This window comes from Penicillium canescens, assembly GCF_028828765.1.
Source record: "Penicillium canescens strain IBT 15451 chromosome Unknown utg000004l_segment0_segment0, whole genome shotgun sequence".
Lineage (NCBI taxonomy): Eukaryota > Fungi > Ascomycota > Eurotiomycetes > Eurotiales > Aspergillaceae > Penicillium > Penicillium canescens.
Genome location: NW_026703966.1, coordinates 3,312,858 through 3,332,893, shown reverse-complemented (window position 1 = coordinate 3,332,893; position 20,036 = coordinate 3,312,858). Strand labels below are relative to the sequence as shown.

The 20,036-nt window shown below is 49.2% G+C and overlaps 6 protein-coding genes across 6 annotated transcripts; all 6 read left to right on the top strand.

Annotated features, from left to right (window-relative positions):
• Nucleotides 1-993: 993 nt before the first annotated feature.
• On the top strand, nt 994-2,983 carry N7446_006625 (uncharacterized protein; the record flags this gene model as incomplete). The annotated part of the gene is made up of 3 exons (XM_058515372.1): nt 994-1,018; nt 1,195-2,633; nt 2,726-2,983. 3 exons carry the CDS (start codon nt 994-996, stop codon nt 2,981-2,983), a joined length of 1,722 nt encoding a protein of 573 aa, XP_058372550.1.
• A 7,194-nt stretch (nt 2,984-10,177) lies between these two features.
• clcA (putative C6 finger domain protein) lies at nt 10,178-13,532 on the top strand (the record flags this gene model as incomplete). Its single annotated transcript, XM_058515371.1, has 3 exons — nt 10,178-10,705; nt 10,764-13,156; nt 13,210-13,532. The coding sequence occupies 3 exons, from the start codon at nt 10,178-10,180 to the stop codon at nt 13,448-13,450; spliced, it is 3,162 nt and encodes a 1,053-aa protein (XP_058372549.1). The 3' UTR covers nt 13,451-13,532.
• A 1,169-nt stretch (nt 13,533-14,701) lies between these two features.
• Nucleotides 14,702-15,807, top strand: N7446_006623 (short chain dehydrogenase/reductase family protein; the record flags this gene model as incomplete). Its single annotated transcript, XM_058515370.1, has 2 exons — nt 14,702-14,735; nt 14,795-15,807. 2 exons carry the CDS (start codon nt 14,702-14,704, stop codon nt 15,805-15,807), a joined length of 1,047 nt encoding a protein of 348 aa, XP_058372548.1.
• Nucleotides 15,808-16,242: 435 nt separating this feature from the next.
• On the top strand, nt 16,243-16,759 carry N7446_006622 (uncharacterized protein; the record flags this gene model as incomplete). The annotated part of the gene is made up of 2 exons (XM_058515369.1): nt 16,243-16,597; nt 16,653-16,759. The coding sequence occupies 2 exons, from the start codon at nt 16,243-16,245 to the stop codon at nt 16,757-16,759; spliced, it is 462 nt and encodes a 153-aa protein (XP_058372547.1).
• A 457-nt stretch (nt 16,760-17,216) lies between these two features.
• On the top strand, nt 17,217-19,170 carry N7446_006621 (uncharacterized protein). The gene is made up of 4 exons (XM_058515368.1): nt 17,217-18,246; nt 18,302-18,429; nt 18,494-18,606; nt 18,659-19,170. Exons 1-4 carry the CDS (start codon nt 17,657-17,659, stop codon nt 19,031-19,033), a joined length of 1,206 nt encoding a protein of 401 aa, XP_058372546.1. The 5' UTR covers nt 17,217-17,656; the 3' UTR covers nt 19,034-19,170.
• A 304-nt stretch (nt 19,171-19,474) lies between these two features.
• N7446_006620 (uncharacterized protein) lies at nt 19,475-19,825 on the top strand (the record flags this gene model as incomplete). The annotated part of the gene is made up of 1 exon (XM_058515367.1): nt 19,475-19,825. The coding sequence occupies one exon, from the start codon at nt 19,475-19,477 to the stop codon at nt 19,823-19,825; it is 351 nt and encodes a 116-aa protein (XP_058372545.1).
• Between the last annotated feature and the right edge of the window lie 211 nt (nt 19,826-20,036).

Genomic DNA, 20,036 nt, shown 5'->3' with positions numbered 1-20,036 from the left:
AGACCACACAATTGTGCAATTCCTTAAGGTTAACTCAAGCCCCCTTCTCGAAGCCATCCCGTCAGCTTCCCAGAGGCAAAAAGAGCCAGGGTAGTTGCGATACGAAGCCCGGAGGGTTTTATAGAGAATCTGTCTTCACCGTCTCTCCAGGGGGTTTATGTTCATTTGTTTGAAGCTAGGCGCCTCTGCCCAAGAAGTAGTTCACCCCTCCATTTGTGACAGGAGAGCGCTTAGCCTTCCCCGATCCAATAAGAAGCCATGATGAGGCTGATCAGTCCCTAAAACTCTGAAGTAATGCGACACTGGCTAACTTTTCTGCACGCGCAGCTCGTCATTGTTCATGGGATTCGAGCGGGGGATGTATCACCCCTGTAGACGAAACGAGGCGGTTTCGGCTTGGTGAGAGAACCGAAGTGACTCTTTGGACCAGTCCACCCCTTGATGTTTCATACTTGGCCTAATCCAGGAGTAAGAGGCGTTCTATACGGGACAGATGGAAGTGATATTGTGATATTATGATACTGATACGGGAGCAATGCCTCATTTGGGCATATCGGAGCTGTCATGTGACTTATACACACAAGTCAATATCCAAATAAATAGGGATAACCGTACGTAAACTGTACGAAATAAGACTATTTGTGATATAACCTACACCGTAGTAGTGTAATAAGTTATGTTAATTTCGTACTCCGTACTTATGTCACTCACCCCGTTCATGTAAACCGCCTAACATAGTTGGATGTCGGGGTGAATATTCCGGTTCCCCACAAGTCCCGTGAAACTTCCCTCCTAAACACATTCGCTTTGATCTATTGTGTCTGTTTTTTTTTCGTCTCTCTCTATCTCTGTCTCTCCCTCTGTCTCTCTCTCTGTCTATTTGATACCTCCGTCTCTCCCTGTTTCTGTTTCACTTCACCGCTTCGGTTACTCTCCTTTCCCCGCATGTGACCTGAGAGTGTGCGATAATCTTGCATTTGCATCTAGCTCACGATGTTTGGCTGGGGTTCTGGGCTGGGTGAGCCTCCCTGTTACTTGGTTTCTTTTCCTTTCCTTCCGTGGGCAGTTGGCCAAGTCCCTGAATCGTCATATGTGGAATGTGGCGCATGGCTTGTGTCCCACGCGACCTTCAATCCCCCATGACATCGGACCTCGTCAAATATGGTCTCAGCAGCTAACTCGACATTGATATAGCCTTGCCCTCCGCCACTTCGGAGCCGGAGAAAGAAAGACGACCCCCCGCCGACCCAACACCCCTCGATTTCCCCGCCTACAACCTGCCCAATGTTGTTCCCAATGAATCGGACTCGAAACTCAAGGACATTGCAGATCTCCTGGCCGACATCAAACGTCCACAAGATATCTGCTTGGACCGGTTCAAGGCGTTGAACCTTGAACTAGAATCCGACGTCGATGTACGCCACATGTTCCCCGACCAGACACTCGCCCTCGCTCCTTTGCCATGGGAGGACACCACTGAGCCAACGGAAGATGTCGCTCGCCCGCTGATGGGCAACGGAGTCCCCTATCCCCCCAAGGATCGATATGAGACGCTAAAAAACGAGTTGGCACTGGACAACGACGACACCTTCCGTGAGGTGGCACGTTTGCCACCGCGTGAGGGCCGGAGTCGGGTTCGCGTGACACAGTCGAGGAAGTTCTGGACAGGATTAGAGCACGTGGCTCAATACTGGGACACCAGCTTAGACCACTACTTTGAGCGTCCAGCAACTCCTGAACCCACACCTCCCAATGAGATGGAGTTGGAAAGCGATGTCCAAATACACATGGAACAGGAAATCACAAGCGGAACCAACTCCACGGGCGATGAAATGGAAGTGGATGAGACACAATCCCACGAGATTACGAGCGAGACCCCTCTGGGCGAGCATAGGCCCTATGTGGCCATGTATACGGGCCGTAGAATTGGCACGGGGCACGAGATGCCCGATGAAGTGCGCGACGAGACAATTCGAGCCTTTGTCGAGATGGTCGCATGGCCATTCGGATGCCAAGTCACGGTACCCACTCTTCCTCCACGATTGATGACCAAGAACCTCCTCTTCCCAGTGCGGCAGTCCTTCCAGGCATCCCGATCGCCTCGAGACCGCCAGATCGCGCGAAGCGGGATGCTAGAAGGGCCCGTACTGATCGCGCAATGCCGTCCGGAGACCACATTCCGCACCACCGCGGATAGCCAAGGCCACGGCATCGGCGAAGTCAGTGACATCTTCCGCGAGGTCGGAGGTATGCTCCTCGCAGCCCAAGAGCGAGCTCGTGAGGGCGAAATTGAACAGCGACCCGGAGAAGGCAAGTGGTGGACCATGGCGCCGCGCTTCGGTGGCGCACCCCACGATGGGATCCTGGATGATCTTGTCAGTATGGGACACGGGATGTCCCTGCCGGACTCTATGATGGAGGAAGCCAGGCCGTCCGCCCCGGAGGCGGACATCGCGCGTAAGCGACACAAGATCGAGCATCCGTTCGTCACATCGCTTTCGCGGAGACCGAGTGCCATGCGCAGACTTACGAGTAGCGAGAAGTGGAAGATTATCCAGCCTGGGCCGAGTCTCTGGGATAAGAGACTGAGTTATATGCAGATTGGCAAGGCCCGGGATAGTCCATTCGACGATGTATGTGAATCCTGCCTTGTTTCAGAGGTTTCAGATGTTTTAGATGAAGGGGCAGTTATAGTGACAGACGAGCTAACCTCCCTCTCTTCTAGATTTATATGATCTCCTCAATCAACCACCACGTCTCAATCCTCCATCTCCGCGTCCACAAACGCTACCTGGACATCCTCACCAACGGCGAGAGCACATTCTCACCAGACTCCGACACGGAGCAACCGTGGCATGTGCTGAAACTGCAGCGAACCAAATGGTTCGACCTCTTTGACAAGAATGACCGCTTAGAAGCGCTCAAGGGCGTGTGGCAGCTGTTCCATTACCAGCTGCGCGACACGATGCCTGTCTCTTCATAGAGATATAGAGAGTTATGATATGGCATGTCGGGAACCTGCAATCTGGGTTCTGGATCTAGACTGGGTTTTTTTTTCGAAAGCGATGCATCTTGTATATACACGGCAATAGGTAGAGTTGCTGTGACTTTTTTTGCTCTGCGCATCTTCCATACCCCCAATGACACTTGATATACTACATCTTGTTCTTGCATTGGTTTTTGAATCTTGGGATGGGATTTTCGGGACTTGCGATATCATTGTCTACTGGCCTTTTGAAGGTCATTGTGGCTATCCCAATCACCAGCGAGCCCTACCCTAGAGGGATATATCTTGAAGAGCTTCAGATAATTTGGGCGAAAGATCTTCGTGTCTGTCGTAATATGAGTATCAAACGAAGAGTCATCCACAGGCAACTATTTCCATGCTTGATCGCCAACAAAATCAATTCATCTCTAGCCCAAGAGACTCTTCATTCATCGGTCGACTCTCACCTACCTTCCCATCCACCTGTTACCATCACCAACCTCAACACCATCGTACTTTTGCCAGAGTGGCCACCGTGACACCGGCTATCCCTGGGTCATGCACACGAGTATCTCTCACAAGAGCTCCAGCAGCTCAAATGATATCACCCACGCATATTTCCAACCTATTAATTGCATCTAACAAAAGCAACAACACCACCAAGACTCCATCCAAAGACCAATCCCAACGACACGTTCCAGATCGACGTCTACGTAACCAATCCTGCAAACTGGCCAGCATCATAGCACAGTAGTGTATGTAGTCAACCCCATCCATACCATACCATCAATCATATAAGCGAGTTACCAAGTGACAAGTGACATATACCTCACCCAGTAAAAAACAATTCTCAAAATGAGGCGCGGCGTGGACCTCACTTCTTCAGCAAAATGCATGCACATGTACAAGTGCATCAATAGTAGCCCCGTCGCTCATCTTCATCCCCACCAGCCTCAAGTTATCCGATTTCCCATTTCTAAAACAAAGTTACAGAATCCCAAGCCTCACACCTCAAACGCCGCCGTGGCCGGATTTATTCGGCCCTCTCTAAAGTACGGTCTGATGAGCTCAAGATCTTCAACGCACCAGATATAGACTTGCCACGCCTGTTCCAGATCAACTCTGATGTGATGTATCGATTTGATAGTCCCGATGTCGGGGTTGCTATGTGGTCTGTGGAAATTGAATGGCGGTAGGTGGAGATGGGGTTCAGCGCTATGGCCTTGGGGTTTCATTTATTTTTCAGAGCGGATATTGAGTTACTCTACATGTATGGATGGGGCGTTGGAAGTGGGAGATGGACTAAATCGACCGGTGAACTTTGTTTGGGATCACGGTACCTGTAGAGAGTGAAGAATCGAATAATGGATGTGTAAATATCTGCACGGCCAGATCGAGTCATCGGGGATTTCTCCACGTTGTGTCTTTGTCTCTGAGAGGCTAATCTACTACTTTAGGTATGCAACTCGTAACTTAACTGTTTAAATGAATAAGTTAACCAATCGTTAGATCTTTATGTGTGGGTCGACTGATCCGAACTCCTCCCCGTGACTCTCCAACTTATGGGGTTCGCTTATTGCGCCTCACCGGTGCTTTGGTATGATTTTGGTAGCCTATTGTTGCATTGGGATTGGGTACATTGAAGTGCGGGATTGATGTTGCATGTATTAAAAAAGGTAGTACGGAGTAAGTAGCTGTATGCTATCAAGGGTGGTAAAACTCCATCGATCGCAAACCATACTGTACACCACCTTCCACTTAAAACCATCCTTCGATTTCAATATGATATCAATAGACATCTGCTCACACCCGAAGAATCCCTAGCAGAAACCGAAACTCTTCACCAAACCCCGAAATCAAACACGCTTATCCCACTCCAGCTACCTCTGTACTGTATCTAACTCCATCACATCACACCCAAAAACGAGCCAACCCTGGAATCAGAATATAGCCCGGCTAACAGATCTTCAAGCAGAGCCACATGAGACAAACAAGTTCCAGCGCGGAGAACCACCCAATGGGGCCCTACAAAAGTACGGTGAATACCCGCTAGACCGGGCAGCTATGGGGATGCTGGTGCCGAGAAATATGCAGAGATACAGGCACAATGCACGAGGATGTGCGAGGGATGTTAGTGTCGGTGTCGGGGTCCTCGGGGACCTGGTCTTTGGTTTTCGGTCTTTGGATTAGGTTGCTAGAGGTGTGGATAGGGGGATTAGGGATTTACGTGTTCATGTACTTTTGTGCCCCTTGATAGCTGAAGGGGTTTGTTTTGATTAGAATGATTTAGATAATTATGATAGAGTGTAAAATAAGAGTAAGAATAATCAAGGTGAGACGAGATTAACATTGAAAGCAACACATCGCTTTAGGCTTGGACTACCCGACTGGTTGTTTGTTCACACATCTTAGAAGCATGCACAGATCTTCTGAATTAAGTTAGTAATTAAGTTAGTGTATATACTAGACCTCAAGTACTGTATAGTATGCAGTCGCGCGTATGAAATTAAAAAAACAACCTATAACTCTGTACCCAATCTCCTATAACCTACCCAACTTGGCAATAGTCAAGGAAAAATAAAGCTCAACAAGCCGTGTCTACAGTACTGTACGTGAATGGCGTGCATAAAGTGGAGTGTGACTCCAAAACGGCGGATTCAACCACAGCGCTTGGATGCAGTCGCGTTTAAAATGCCTCGGCCTTCACGGCAAATTATACAAGCACTACATATACAGACGAGGCTCGGCGGCTGGGCGGCGCGACGGCTCGTCGGCAATTCTGTATGGTACTATAAAACCAAGGAGGGACAAAGCTCAAGTTTGACGGGAGAGATGCAAATGTTTCTGATATGGCCTAGTAGATTTGGAAACATGACTAGATCATGCTGGATGTGAGGACTGAGATTGTCTATAGCTCCGAGTTGAAATTTGACTTCTGCCTTATATGTACATGTATGTCACTGTGCTTAATAGACTGCAAAAATGCAGGTTAGGGTATCTGCGAGAAGTTTAATTAGTGGGGGATATTGGCCCTGACGTAGACTCTAGACGGTAGACTTAAGACTGGATGTAGATTTGAATTTGGATCTGGGTTGGTGATTTTCCTTGCATCCGGCGAACAGACCAGTAGTTCATGTGAGCTCGATAGACCTTGTTGTTAGGTCTGAGTGCGAAGTTACTCTTCAAGGGATGGTGCCGCGTGAGGAGGTTGTTGTTATGCGTGTGACCGAATCGGGGATTGTCGAAAGCCTTGAGCTCGACAGTTTACGCAAGCTGGCGGGGCTGGTAGTCCAGATCGAAGGATGCGTGCCCGCAGGTGGAGTTAAGGAGTCAGTATTGTGTGAGGGATAGACGAAAGAATAACCACCCACAAAAACATGCGATCGGGTACAAGTCCTCAAGACCCCAGGCAGTGTAGAAACCAACCACAATTCATCCCACATGGTCCCAACCCCACGTGGGAACAGAAGAGGCAAGTGATCAAATCTCGACGTATCAGTTTCAGGCCAAGAGCAAAGCCAAACGGCGCATGTTGTATCACATTAGAGATGAAACCAAGCCGTCTTGTGCCATTCGGGAACAGAAAGCGCAAATCAACCCGAGGTTTCAACGCGTCCTGATCGATTCGCAATCGCTTGTGTGTCCGATCAATTCTGCAGCTTTCCGTGGGATAGTTGTACAGTAAGTAGACACATCTGGACTGGACTTGTAGTACTGTGTAAATGATCAATCACCGCTATGATATGCTGGAAGTAGGTGGTAGTTGAGGAGAGGCTTGCATACTAGCTTTTCCACAATTACTATACATTTAAGCGAGTCCAGAGTGATTGGACAAATCTACAATGTTGTCGACATGTAGAGATGGAGGCGATCATATTTCAGCGGGAGCGTCATTTTATCGGGCGCTGTGGCATAATTTGTCGGTCGCGGGCGCGCGAATCAGGCGCTTCGATCGCTGATGCAGCTCACGATCAAGGTAATGACTGTTGTCGTATATCGTATTGTACATACCATTACTGCGCATTCTAGTGCGGTACTTACACATGTTCCGTGATAGATTTGGGTTGCGGTTGCAAAAGGGATTTCTGACTTTAAGATATTGGCGCGTGTTAGCAACTTATCACTTGCTTATGATTGTATGGTAGAGTAGATTGACCAGTCTCATATCCCTCATACAGTGCATTATCAGGTTATTTGGATCCTACGTACGCGTACGCAGTGCATTCACTTTTACCCCATACCTCCCGTCTTCTACACCCTACCGCAGTACTAAGTAGGAATCAAACAAGTCTCAGTTCAAGTGAGGACCTGGCCTATTCAACTATCACAAAAATGCAACCTCCCGCATCCCCTTTGATCACAGAGTGTGGAGATGTCCGTCAAGGGAGGGTAGATCACCTGCATCTTCCCCATATGGACCCATTCCAATAGTCTCGTGAAGGCCACGCCCAGCGCTGATTGGACACAGGCGTGCCTGCTGCATATCTGGTGTCTACTGCGTATACCAGGTGCATCCATGCTCGAATGTGAACCCTGGGTCCTCCAGGCCTACATTATACACATCGAGCTACCTATACAATGCAACAGGTAATAGGCAAAGACAGCAGTGAGACGTCAGACCTCGAGACTCTGAGGCATATAGCAGTGGTGTGGGGATATGAACTGTGGACATGGGGGTCCCTATAAAAGGCGTAGAGGATGCATTGATAGTGGGCTTGATCATGTCTGTTTTTACCCCTTGCATTCGACATTGGATGTCCAAGTTCTCTCCAAACTCTATTCTGAATACATTCTGCACTATGCATGGCGTGCAGTCGCCATCTGTAGGTTGTTTGAGTGCTACGCTGGGTGATCCTGGTCTTATCAGGGGTGGGAGGTGACGTGGAGGTATTGACAAGTGGTGGTTGTCTTTCCCCTATGTTTTCAATTCCAAATATCCATTTTCAAGTACGGAGCAGTGCATGGAATATGAAGACAGTAAGTACATGTAGATTAAGAATTCAAGATCTAAACCAACGCGCCCTACCGAACCCATGGAACCGGATGGTGGGAACGGCGGATCGACATGGCAAATTAAAACTGGGACACCAAAAAGATGCAGGATTAACATCCATGTAACCTAATTTCACCCCCTTAATGACGACGGCCAACCCCAGAAGTGGGATGTCTTGGAATTCCTAATTGCCCAATCCAAGCCGAGCCTCAGCTTTTATCCCGGTGTGTCAATGTCAAATTCGGATTGTTCCTAACCCCGACCACCCATTCATTCTTATGCACGTCACTTTTCATTCCCACTCTGCTAGTATAGTGGAAACCCAGGAAAACCAGTGCTAGGTGTTAAGAGCTAGCAAATGTAGTTTGGCATTCAATCTTGAAGCAAAACAAAGAAAATCGTGGGTCTTGGCTTCCTTCCGTGATCGAGAACTATTGTATGGTCACCAGCCATTTCTCCACTATGTATACCCAACTCGGGCGTACCTACTCCACCATCCAGCCAGCGCTGGTCTACTTCCAGCTCTCACGGGTGACCGCACAGACAGGACCAACGGTCAAAAGAAGCAAAAATCAGCAATGGAGCAACTCTGTGTTCTTGTGCCACTCGGCTCCGTGTTTGACTCGCTCATAAGACTCCGGCGTGGCCAAGTGGCACTATCTTTGAGCTGCCTCATCAAGCCAGGGGTAACCCGAAAGAATAAGGTGATATCATAGTGCTCCAGAGTAGGCAGATGTTTACTGCACTCTTCATCCGTGGATGATTCCCGTCTTTATCCATGGATGGAAGGCGGGACTATCCGAGTATTTCCGTGACGGTACAATACGAGAAGTCAACATGTTAGAGTTATCCCTGGAAAAAAGATCCTACTCCCTCGAACTTCGATCTGGGGTATATGATTTGAGAATCGAAGCCTAATAAACTTTGGTTACTCCCCTTGCAAATCGAATTCGGACATTGTCCGCGTCTCATTGGCGGTCAGAAATGTCTCTTGGACGGCACGAATTATACGTCTACCCTCTAATTACCTATTTTACATTTATACTTTGGCGGACTTCACGACTAAGGCAACTTCCATCGATGGGATTGGATACGAGGTTGATCGGGGTACGGAGTACATTTGTTAAGGAGACCCGAGTCCTGGGTACTGGGAGACGATCCCTGTCTGACACGGGTCACAATGTGAGATGGATTCTCGAAACCACATACAATTAGAGAACACTTTCGCCTTCCAATACAAAAGCTTTGACTTTTACAGGCTCGGCTACATCCTAAAATCCTCCCGGTCCGAATCAGTATATCTCCCCGGGCCCGGATGAACTTCCCAACTTGCATGGCGCGTTTCCCGGTGAAGTGGTTGACCTTCGGGAACTGAGATCCCCGTTCCACGCGGTGCGAGTTGGATCCTAGCTTCGATCATGATATAGTATACTCCGACCTCCCAGTATAAGCGCGCAAGATGTTTTCCCTCAGTATTCCCCAGCCGCCTGACCCACTAGAGAAAAAAAAAAGAAAGGAAGCAGACCTGTCAACTGGAGATCGGATCAGATATTAGAAAACCAGCCATTTACAGAGTTCAAGGGAGGGGCAAACAACATGTCGATCCCCAGTAATTATAAGCCCCCCGTATTCCTTCTGATTATTCTTTCTTTTTCTTCTATTTTACAGGATTCCTCTCCCCCACTCGTAATGTAAGTTACCATACCATACCCCCTCCTGCCCAACCTTGTACTTCTGCCCTTTCGATCTATCTGATGGACTTCGCTTTGGCCTTGATCCTGTATCTTGCCTTCTTTCTTCCCTTCTTTCTCTTTCTTCTATCCTCAAACCTTCAACTCGGTCCAACGGACCCCCCTGTTCGGATCATCGCTGTAATCTGACTATTTCTTTGCCTAGCTCCACCCTGCCCACTCAAGAAGACGTTAACCTCGCCGCATTTTTACGACCTAAGAATTTCGGAGCTTTAGGCGCGTGATTTGATTCGCACCTCTAACGGCGCCCGATTTCATTTCATTGTCTGAACTTGGCGCCTCCCGACACTATCAGATCGTCCCGTCTCTATCCTGTTTCTGCTTTTCCCAAATTCTTTCTCCCGCCATGTTGATTTGAGTACCGGATTACTCCAAGCACACGGTACAGCGCTTAACCAGACCGACTTGTGAGAAGAACGCGCTGGCAGTTACCCTCTCTCCTCGACAATGAATCGCATGCCTCCTCCCGAAGGGCCGCATGCGCCTCCGGGCACGCATCCTAGCTACGAGCCATCATGGCGCCCTCCATATCCTCCATCCTTCGATCCGCATCCAGCCGATGCCCGCCGTCCTTCTTCAACCCAGGCGCCTATTCCAAGCTATTCAGTCATGCCCGGCCGCGAGCTGCCCGGGTTATCACCAGACGGGCCCTACGGGCGTCCCAATGGTCTCCAACCGCACGCGCCCGTACATTCCCCGCAAGATCCAACTCCCCCTCATGGTTTCCGCCAGCCAATCAACGGTGCCCCGCACGAGGCTTCACCAGAATACCGTCCTCGCATGTCTTATCCGCCAGCCGATCAGATCAGTAGCGCGGAGCATACACCTTCTGCGGGCCCGCTGCCCCCAGCATCACAATTCATGACCCCCGGCCCGTCAATGGCCCCAGCGACCCCGGTGGGCGGCTATGACCCGAATTATTACCAGAACCAGGCGTATGGAGCGCGTCAACGAAAAGCGGCTCGTGCCCAGCAGGTAGGCCAGATAAGATTGAATTGCCGCGGTGGATTGAGAGCTGACTCTCGAGCTGTAGGCCTGTGACCAATGCCGCGCTAGGAAAGCGAAGTGTGACGAGGGACGACCAGGTTGCAGTCATTGTAAAGAGAATAACCTGACCTGTGTCTACAAGGAAGTGCCTCCTCACAAACAAGAGAAGAGCACGCAGCTTTTGATAGATCGAATCACGCACCTGGAGGACACTTTGGTTCAGAAGATCGACTTGCTAACCGCTGGCACCCACGGGCACGACCAATTGCTCAGAGAGTGGCTACAACACTCTAAACCGACAACCTCGTGGCCTGGCAAAGATCGTTCGCACCTGCCACCAATCCCACCGGCGCCTGTTCAAGAGCCAGTTCTCAAACAAGAGCCACCCACGCCTTCCATGCTGAGTTCAAATGGCATGGCAGTCTTAGACCCTGGCAGTCAGGATGTCGGCACTTCGCATTACGGTCAAAAGCTGGGACCTGTGGAGGTCTTTGAGGATGCTAAAAATGATCAGGAGGGCGAGCTTTCGATTCCTGTGGAGCACACTACTGCAGCTCACAAGCTCTTGATGTGGCCCTCGATCAAGAAATTGCTGTACCCCGAGGTGTATGATGAAGACTATGTCATGCGCTTGGAGGAAGAGCGCGGTCTTATCAGTGTCTATGGCCAGGGCGAGATTTCATACACTGCGGATGACAGTCAACTACCGGGGAGCACAGGCATGCGTGATGGCGGCGTGAACGGTGCTCAACCAGACGGAGACGGCGCAGGGGTAGATTCGGATGTTGACATTGACAAGTTTGGTAACCTGAACCTGGATGTTGCAACCGCGCAGCGCTACTATCAGAGCTACATGAACCACATGTACAAACTTCACCCGTTCATTGACCAGGGTGAGCTTGATCAAAAGGTCGAGAGCTTTATTCGATGCTACTGCCGTCTAACCCCGTCGCCGATGCCAAGGAACACCCAGATGGGCAATGAAGGCCCACGGCCAGCGAAGCGGAAGCGTTCCAATGAAAACTTGGGCGCGCGAGGCGAGTTCTTGAGCCCAAGTTCTACACCGGCACGACCACGTGTTGGGAGGAACATCGACAATGCTGTAGTCATGCTGTGTCTGGCTCTTGGTGCGATTTGCGAATGTCCTGCTCCCCTTCCTGGGCCTATCATGGACCAGAAGATTGATTATCGTAGCCAGCACATTCCCAGTCCCCTGCCACCAATGCCTGTCGGAAGCGGGCAATTTGGCGTCAATGGTGTGCTCTCGCCCGCGAATTCTGATTCTGCCTTGCAGATGGCGACACCTTTATACACGGTGCCTATGCAGGCTACAAGCCAGTCCTTTGGGCCAACATCAACAACAACTGCCGAACCACGCAGAAACCTCTCCCGGCGATCTGTGTCACACACCCGTGACGAAGCTGGACATACGAAGAATTACCAGGTCATTCCTGGTCTGACACTTTATGGATTTTGTACTGAGATTCTGGGTCACCTGCAAGGTGCCAACGAACTGGAACACGTCCAGGCGGCGCTACTTGCCGGTCTTTATGCCGGACAATTGGCCCACCCATTCCAGAGCCACAGCTGGATCTCTCAGGCTTCGAGGGCTTGCCAGGTGCTGGTGAGAACAAAGCGTTATGAGAGACTTGGAGAAGGGGCTGTTCTAGATCTCTACAATTTTGCATACTGGACTTGTCTACAGCTAGAGAGTGATCTTCTCGCAGAGCTCGACATTCCAGCAAGTGGCATCTCGCGTTCCGAAAGCCGTATGACGCTTCCTAAAGGAAGATTCACGCTTCCCCTCCCTGACGACCACGATGACCCTGCTACCGCGGTGATGTTGCATTACTCGGCCCAGATCCATCTCCGCAAAGTCCTCAATCGAGTACACACCGACCTTTACAAGGTCGAAAAGCAAGGCCAGAGACGGTGGTCATCAACCGTCCAAGAAGCTCTAAGCATGAACCTTGACCTCTGGCGCACAAGTCTACCAGTCAGTATGTTGTGGAGAGATTCGGACCCACCATCCAACGAAATCAACGCTGCTCGCATGCGTGCCAAGTATTACGGTGCGCGGTATATCATCCACCGACCTCTCCTCTACCATGCCCTGCACTATGGCCATACTGGTGCCCGCATAGGTCCCATTGGTCAAACTACCAAGGTAGACTCGCCCACCTCAACACAACAAATGTCTCCCTCTATGCTGCACTCAAACCGGGCGCCCAACATGTCCCGAATGTCCAGTGACATGGGTTCAAGTTCCTCCCTCGGTCACACCTGGGTTCCTCCCAAGGTCGCACTCCGGGACCTTCCAGCAAAGCTTCGCCGCGCCTGTAAAGTCTGCATCGACTCTGCGATTCTGAGTACGGAGGCTTTCGATGGTGTTGGTGGGCATCGGTTGGTGGTAACCAATATCTTTGGCACAGCCCACGCGTAAGTACCCACCCTGTCTTGAATTGTGGAACAACTACTAATCCCTTTCCCAGTCAATTCGGCAACATGCTCGTCCTCTCCGCCACCTACATGTCCAGCCTGAGGGAACTGGTCGACACAGAAATCCTCGACCGCCTCCTCAGACGGACAATATGCTTCCTCGCCCAAAACGAAAACATCTCTCCCACCCTCCGCGCCGATGCCCGTATCCTTACTGAGATTTATCACAAGATCTTCGACAAAGAGCCTGATCTGAGGAATCTCCCGCCTGGTATTAACGTAAACTACCGTTGATCCTCTACGAATTTGCATACGCCAGTGCCTATGCATCTACATCTAGCGTGCGAGCCCTTCTCTCCTTTCTTTTGAACTTACAGGGTCCGTTTTTGCGGTCCCGTGTCCGACCTCCCTGTTCTCTATTCTCCTTATGAAAGCATCATGCATGTCCCTCTCACTTAAGCCTTTTGTTTTTTCTTCTCCTCCAGCTCGTTTATCTGTCTGTGTTATCTTACATTTTGCACTATACTCTTACTCTCTTCGATGATTCCCCACCTTACCCAATTCAACACTCGTGTATCTGTGACCGCATTCGGATCCAGATAAAACCAGGCCTTTTTTTTTATATTTTTTTATTTTTTTATTTTTATTTTTTTTTTCATAACCTTTTTCATTTCTTTTTATTCTTTTAGGGGATCTAGGTGTTGAATGGGGTGGACTACCTATTTATCCTGGTGATGATTGGAGTCAACTTGGACTTGATTTGGGCTTGGATTAACTTATACCTTGACACTGCTGTGTTTGTTTCTTTGGCTTTGGATATAAGCATATCAACTCCGATTGGATTATCACTACGGAGTTCCATAGGGAGTTCAGTCCAGCGTTGCTACGCATACATTGCATCGAATATTTTTTTCGTCTATTTCATGAATGTTCTTCCAATCTACCGACTTGTGTGATTTGATATGTGGGATCAGATTTGGATATTGATATTGATTTGGATATGGTTGTTCCTACTACTCCTTATATGGTGGGGCTTACATTTATGTCCTTTGTTGGTGGCTGGTTGGCGTTGATACCCCCCGCCTCAATGACAATACCGGCGCATTTGAGGTTGTATTTTTTTTTTTTTGGTGTGGATTGTTTATATTTGATAGGTGCGCAACAGGGACTCATACAAATTGAATGTCTTGAACCAACATCACAGCTGACCAGGTCTGTGTACTGTATCAACACCACAATAGCGGTGAGCGCGGGGCTGAATGCTGTGGATATCGAGCGGGCCAGACACTTTTCAAGATATGAACCCAAAACTTGGATAAAGCGACGATCAAGTATGCATAAATCTACAACCTTACAGTACATGTGTATCATGCCCGACACAAGCCAGCTGTCAACTGCATGCGAACCTCGGCTTCCCCGCATTTTGCATGTAGATCCGGAGTATCCATGTCAGCTGATGCGTGAAACATGTCCTCAGTCTCATCTCTCTTTCGATATCAACTCCACATCTTAAATTCAAGGCATTAATTCATCCAATCTAGCAATATGGCACAGGCAAAGCCCTGGCTTTCGAGAGAAGGTACAGTCTCTTGACACCCCCTGAGACTCTTGTATCCGACAACTAACAATCAACCCTAGGCTTCACAGCAGACGTGCTAGGAAACATTATCTCCGAAACTCTCCTAGACCCCTGGAAGATGCTCCCCCTCCTCGTCCTATCGAAATACACAGCCAAAGGCCGTGACCTCAGCGCAACCCGCCCAAAATTCCAAAAAGCCCTCCAAGTCTTAACAACCATATCCCTCCTCTCAACTCTACGAATATACCTCGACCACCGCATTCTAAACAACAGCCAAAAAGACCCCTACAACTGGAACAAAGAAGTAATAATCCTAACAGGCGGCAGCGCAGGCATAGGCCGCCAAATCGCCCAACTTCTCGGATCAAAAGATATAAAAGTCGCCATCCTAGACATAACCCCGCCAGACACAACCACCAACCCGCTCCCAAACAGCGTCCGCTTCTACCCATGCGACATAACAAACCCAACAACAATCGCAACAACAGCAACGACAATCCGCACAACCCTAGGCCGCCCCACAATCCTAATAAACAACGCCGGAATCTGCGCCGCAAAAACAATCCTCTCCACCACCCCCGAACAAACCCGTCACACGTTCGACGTCAACACTCTATCCCACTACTATCTCGCGCAGGAATTCCTGCCGGATATGATCAACAGCAACCACGGGATGGTCGTGACAGTCGCGTCGCTGGCGGGGTACGCCGTGACACCGAATATGGTAGATTACTCCGCTTCCAAGGCGGCGGCGATTGCGTTCCATGAGGGGCTTGCTGCGGAATTGGTTACGCGGTATCAGGCTCCAAGGGTGCGTACTGTGCTTGTTACGCAGGGGTTTACGAAGACGGCGTTGATTAGGGATCTCACGCCTGAGGATACTTGGTTTAATCCGTTGCTTGCTCCGGAGACGGTTGCTGAGCGGGTTGTTGGGCAGGTGCTTAAGGGGGAGAGTGGGCATGTTCTTGTTCCGGGGTCTGCGGGCTGGGTTTCTAAGAGACTGAGGGGGATGCCTGGGTGGTTTCAGCATCTTTTAAGGTGTCGGTTGGAGAGGTTGATGAGGGCTCAGTGAGTGGGGTTGGGGTGGGTTTATTTGGACTTGATATGGGTGTTTATGTATTGGATTGGACTAATTTTGATAGGATTATGGTTATTCAAGGGATATTTGGCTTCATATGGATATTTGAGCTTAATGGGACAGTGGCATTAACAGAAATGTTGAGGGTCATTAGACCTCTTTACGCGCAGCGGTTACAGACGGACTTGTTCAAGCCCCGATATATGTAGCGACCCTGGAATACGTCAACTCGCACAAAGAACCAATCTCCGTTGCAGGAGGAGGTTAACTCTTGTCCAGTCCAGTGGGGCTGGGTCAGCCATTTTTCCCGAAGAGGTCCCATACACTAATGATGTCATCAACGTCATAGTATGGGATCGAAGTATATATAGCCAAGACATTTCTGGGCACTGAACTAGCCACAAATTCATTCTACAAACCCCAACTACAATGTCTTTCACCCATAAAAAACCCGAGGTTCTCTCCTCAGAAAACACCGGGCCCCAAGTACCCAAGCAAGAGAGCACATCCCAGAGTCTTTCCCAACGTGTTTCCCAGCCTGAGAACTCCGAGAACAGGGACTATGCAGTGAATACAGGGGGTGCCGAGAACCAAGATAATGCCGAGTACCAAGAGAAGGCCGAGAAGACCAAGGACCAAGGCCGTCGCGGCACTGCTGCGGTCATGGAGGATCACCACGTCAGCAGAGAAGCACTGAAGGGTCCTCAAGGTCAAGCGCCCCGTACAGCAGAAGAATTCGAGAAAGAAAGGAAGGCTGGCAAAGCCGCCGATGGATCGCGCTCTGGTAAGCTTTCACTAAGATATCTTGTTCGCTTTGGACAACGCTAATAAGACTATAGGTGGCTCGACTGAAGCTAAGGGCAGTGAGAACAGTGGCAAGCAAAGTACCATGGAGAAGATAAAGGAGAGGCTTGCGCACCCGTTACATGGCAAGAAATCTGAGTAGATATGATTCGCGCTGTATGATATCATCGGATTAGGAAAGGGAGGGTACGAGTGAACGATTTGTATATTTCCATGACCTTTCGCCTGAATATAATGAATAACTTTATTTAAATTCGCCCCTCAAATCGTGTGTATTGCCAATGTGCATTACTCCCGGTGGTATAGTTAATACCAAAGAAATCCATGAGGTTGGCTGATTGGTTCAATGTGGGTGGGAGCGGCACCAAGCGGACATCATTACCAAGAACTGCATCCTCGTCTACGAATCCGATGTCTTACCAGTTCTCATTTCTCGGTTCCATGGAATGATAACTGAGAATACGAAGGTGAGATGAACTTGGCTAATAACAGAAGCATCCCCGGACTTAAAAACAAGCCGTGCAATGCCCGTGGGTGAAGTGCCCCACACACGTCATGGAAGTGTCCATAGCCCAGGTTGATACTTAAATCCCACGTAACTTGTACGAGTTTCTACATCTACTGCTACCGCTCCTACTATGGCAACTAATCAATTCATCGGTTCAAGTGAGGGACCCGATCCAGGTCTAGAAACAGTGGATCTAGCAGACCATAAAGGCGAAACCTCCGGGAATAACAAGATAGAGCTAACACAGTCTGCTGGCTACGATGGCTTGGGATACTGCTATCCCACTTGGAGAAAATGGCAAATCCTCTGCGTGATGTTTTGTATCCAAATATCTATCAACCTGAACGCAAGTCTCTACGCAAACGGTGTCGCCGCGATCTCCAAGGAGCACAATGTGAGCGAACAAGTTGCGAGAATCCCCCAGATGACCTTTCTTTGCGCCTATGCCTTCGGATGCGAACTGTGGGCCCCTTGGAGTGAAGAACTGGGACGGTGGCCAACTCAACAACTCAGCCTCTTCCTCGTTAACATATGGCAATTACCATGCGCTCTTGCTCCCAATTTTGCGACTTATATCGTGGTTCGCTTGCTTGGCGGGTTGAGTACAGCGGGGGGTCGGTAACACTAGGAGTTATCGCAGATATGTGGGAGCCCGATGACCAGGAATACGCCGTCGCTTTCCTCGTGCTGTCATCTGTCGGAGGCTCCGTTGTCGGAGCTGTCGTTGGTGGGTTTGTGGAAGACCGTCATCCATTGGCCTGGATCTTCTGGGTTCAACTCCTTGCTGGCGGCTGTGTTCAGATCATGCATTTCTTCCTGGTGCCGGAAACGCGAGCTACCATACTGCTCGACAGGATAGCGAAGAAGAGACGCAAGGATGGACCAGGAAATGTCAATATCTGGGGCCCACACGAAATTCACGGGTATTCGCTCTCTCCACGAGATATCTGGAGAGTATGGAAACGCCCATTCGTGATGCTCCTCACTGAGCCCATTGTTATGTGGCTTTCGCTACTGAGCGGGTTCAGTGATTCTTTGATCTTTACCTTTCTTCAAGGATTTCAACCGGTCTTTAAACAGTGGGGCTTTGGGACTATTCAAATCAGTCTTGCATTTATACCGTCAGTGGAACCCTATGTTCTTTTTGGAGGCGCATACTAAACGCTTATTTTATAGGCTGATCGTTGGTTATTTCCTCGCATACCTCTCATTCCTACCCTCCATCCACATGTTCAGACAAAGACGACGCAAGAATGGCTCCGACTCTGTTTCTCCAGAAGCGCGATTGTGGTGGCTACTCTATGGTGAGTCAAGACGTCCAATCACGAAGGCAATCTGTCTGTTCTTACAAAAATGTATGATGGTCAGTCATACCCTCTCTTCCAATTGGCCTATTTGGCTTTGCATGGACGACTCTGGGCCCATCATATGTCCCTTGGATCGCGCCTATGATTTTCACCGCGGTAATCGGAATTGCTAATGTGAGCTCCCGATCCAATGCACAACACGGAAAGGCCTTCTGATGTCGCACAGTATTCCATCTATCAATCTTCCATTGACTACACGATTGCTGCATACGGAGAATACGCAGCATCTGCTACAGGAGGCAACGACTTCGCTCGCGACTTTCTTGCAGGAATTGCAGCTATGTATTCTACACCGATGTTCGAGAACATTGGCCACACATTTCCGTATGCGTATGCGTCCACAATCCTTGCTGTTGTCTCGATTTTTGTTACGACACCGATCTACTTCTTTTACCACAAAGGTCGTCAGATTCGCGAGCGGTCACCGTTTGCAATGCAGATGATGGAGGAGAATAAACAACGGCGACTTTCTCAGGCTGGTAGGGGTGAAAAGATGGGGGACCGTAGTAGTCATGTGGAAGATTCCCAGGTAGGCGCTTAGTTTACACATTGAATAAATTTAGCCTTTTGTGTTTGATGTGGGCGAGTAGACTGTGAAGGAGATAATTTCCGATGTTGCGGCGTTGTGCCTGATCTGCACCAATCTCTACTAATATATGTTTTCTACATCATTAACAATCTACCATGGTCTAATATTGCGCTTCCACAGCTGAGAGGAAACTAGAGGTAAGTTTGGTCGACAAAAAGATGTTAAAAGATGTTAAGGTGTGAGGTCATGATGAATCAATCAAATAGGCCTACAACGTCACCTGGCATATGCATTCCAAAGTTATATTTCTTCAGCAAGGAAGACATCTTTGGAACATCTCGCGTTCTTCTTCACTTGTAATCAAGCTATTATTCTATCTCTTCAACAGGGCAGGAATCAGTTGATGCAATGCTGAACCATATAGCGATCTATCCGAAGGGAATTTCGGCCAGGATGACCCGCCCAAGACTTCTACTGCCTCATCAAACATATCTTCGAAAGCTTGACACCGTTCGACCACGACCAGCCCTCGAAAGTCTGCCGTACTCGACTGGTGGTTATGGCGATGACGATAACAAGGGTGATCCTCAAGACAAGAATCCGGCCTCCCAAGGTGTGAGTCCTCGAACTCGGGAGCTGGAGCACCCAGGACCCTCACCACCGGATACGAGATCAGCAGAGTCGAAGTCTTCCGACGCCTCGAAGCCATCTTCCTCCAAACCAACAAAGGGGGAAGAGAATATCCCTCGATCGTCGAAAGAAGAACTGAACAACGAAAAGAAAAGACAAGGTAAACAAGGTTGAGCGGTTGAGTCTGATGGACAAGGTTGTGCTGGGAAAGTTGTCGTATACTGCAAAACGATTCGAATAGGTTCTTCAAGTAACGTTAACGATATGGATCCTACTGTAGTCCTGTTACATGTAAAAGAGTAGATGAAATCTGTTAAAAAGTGGAATCAAGGTTGAGCACCTGGTTAATTTTGCCGCATTTACCCTTTCACTTTCATTCTCCCAT

Coding starts and splice junctions, on each gene's coding strand:
- N7446_006621 (XM_058515368.1), top strand. CDS start 17,657: ATGGCAATTACCATGCGCTCTTGCTCCCAATTTTGCGACTTATATCGT. Junction 18,247..18,301: donor ATCAGTCTTGCATTTATACC/GTCAGTGGAACC, acceptor CTTATTTTATAG/GCTGATCGTTGGTTATTTCC. Junction 18,607..18,658: donor CGGTAATCGGAATTGCTAAT/GTGAGCTCCCGA, acceptor GATGTCGCACAG/TATTCCATCTATCAATCTTC.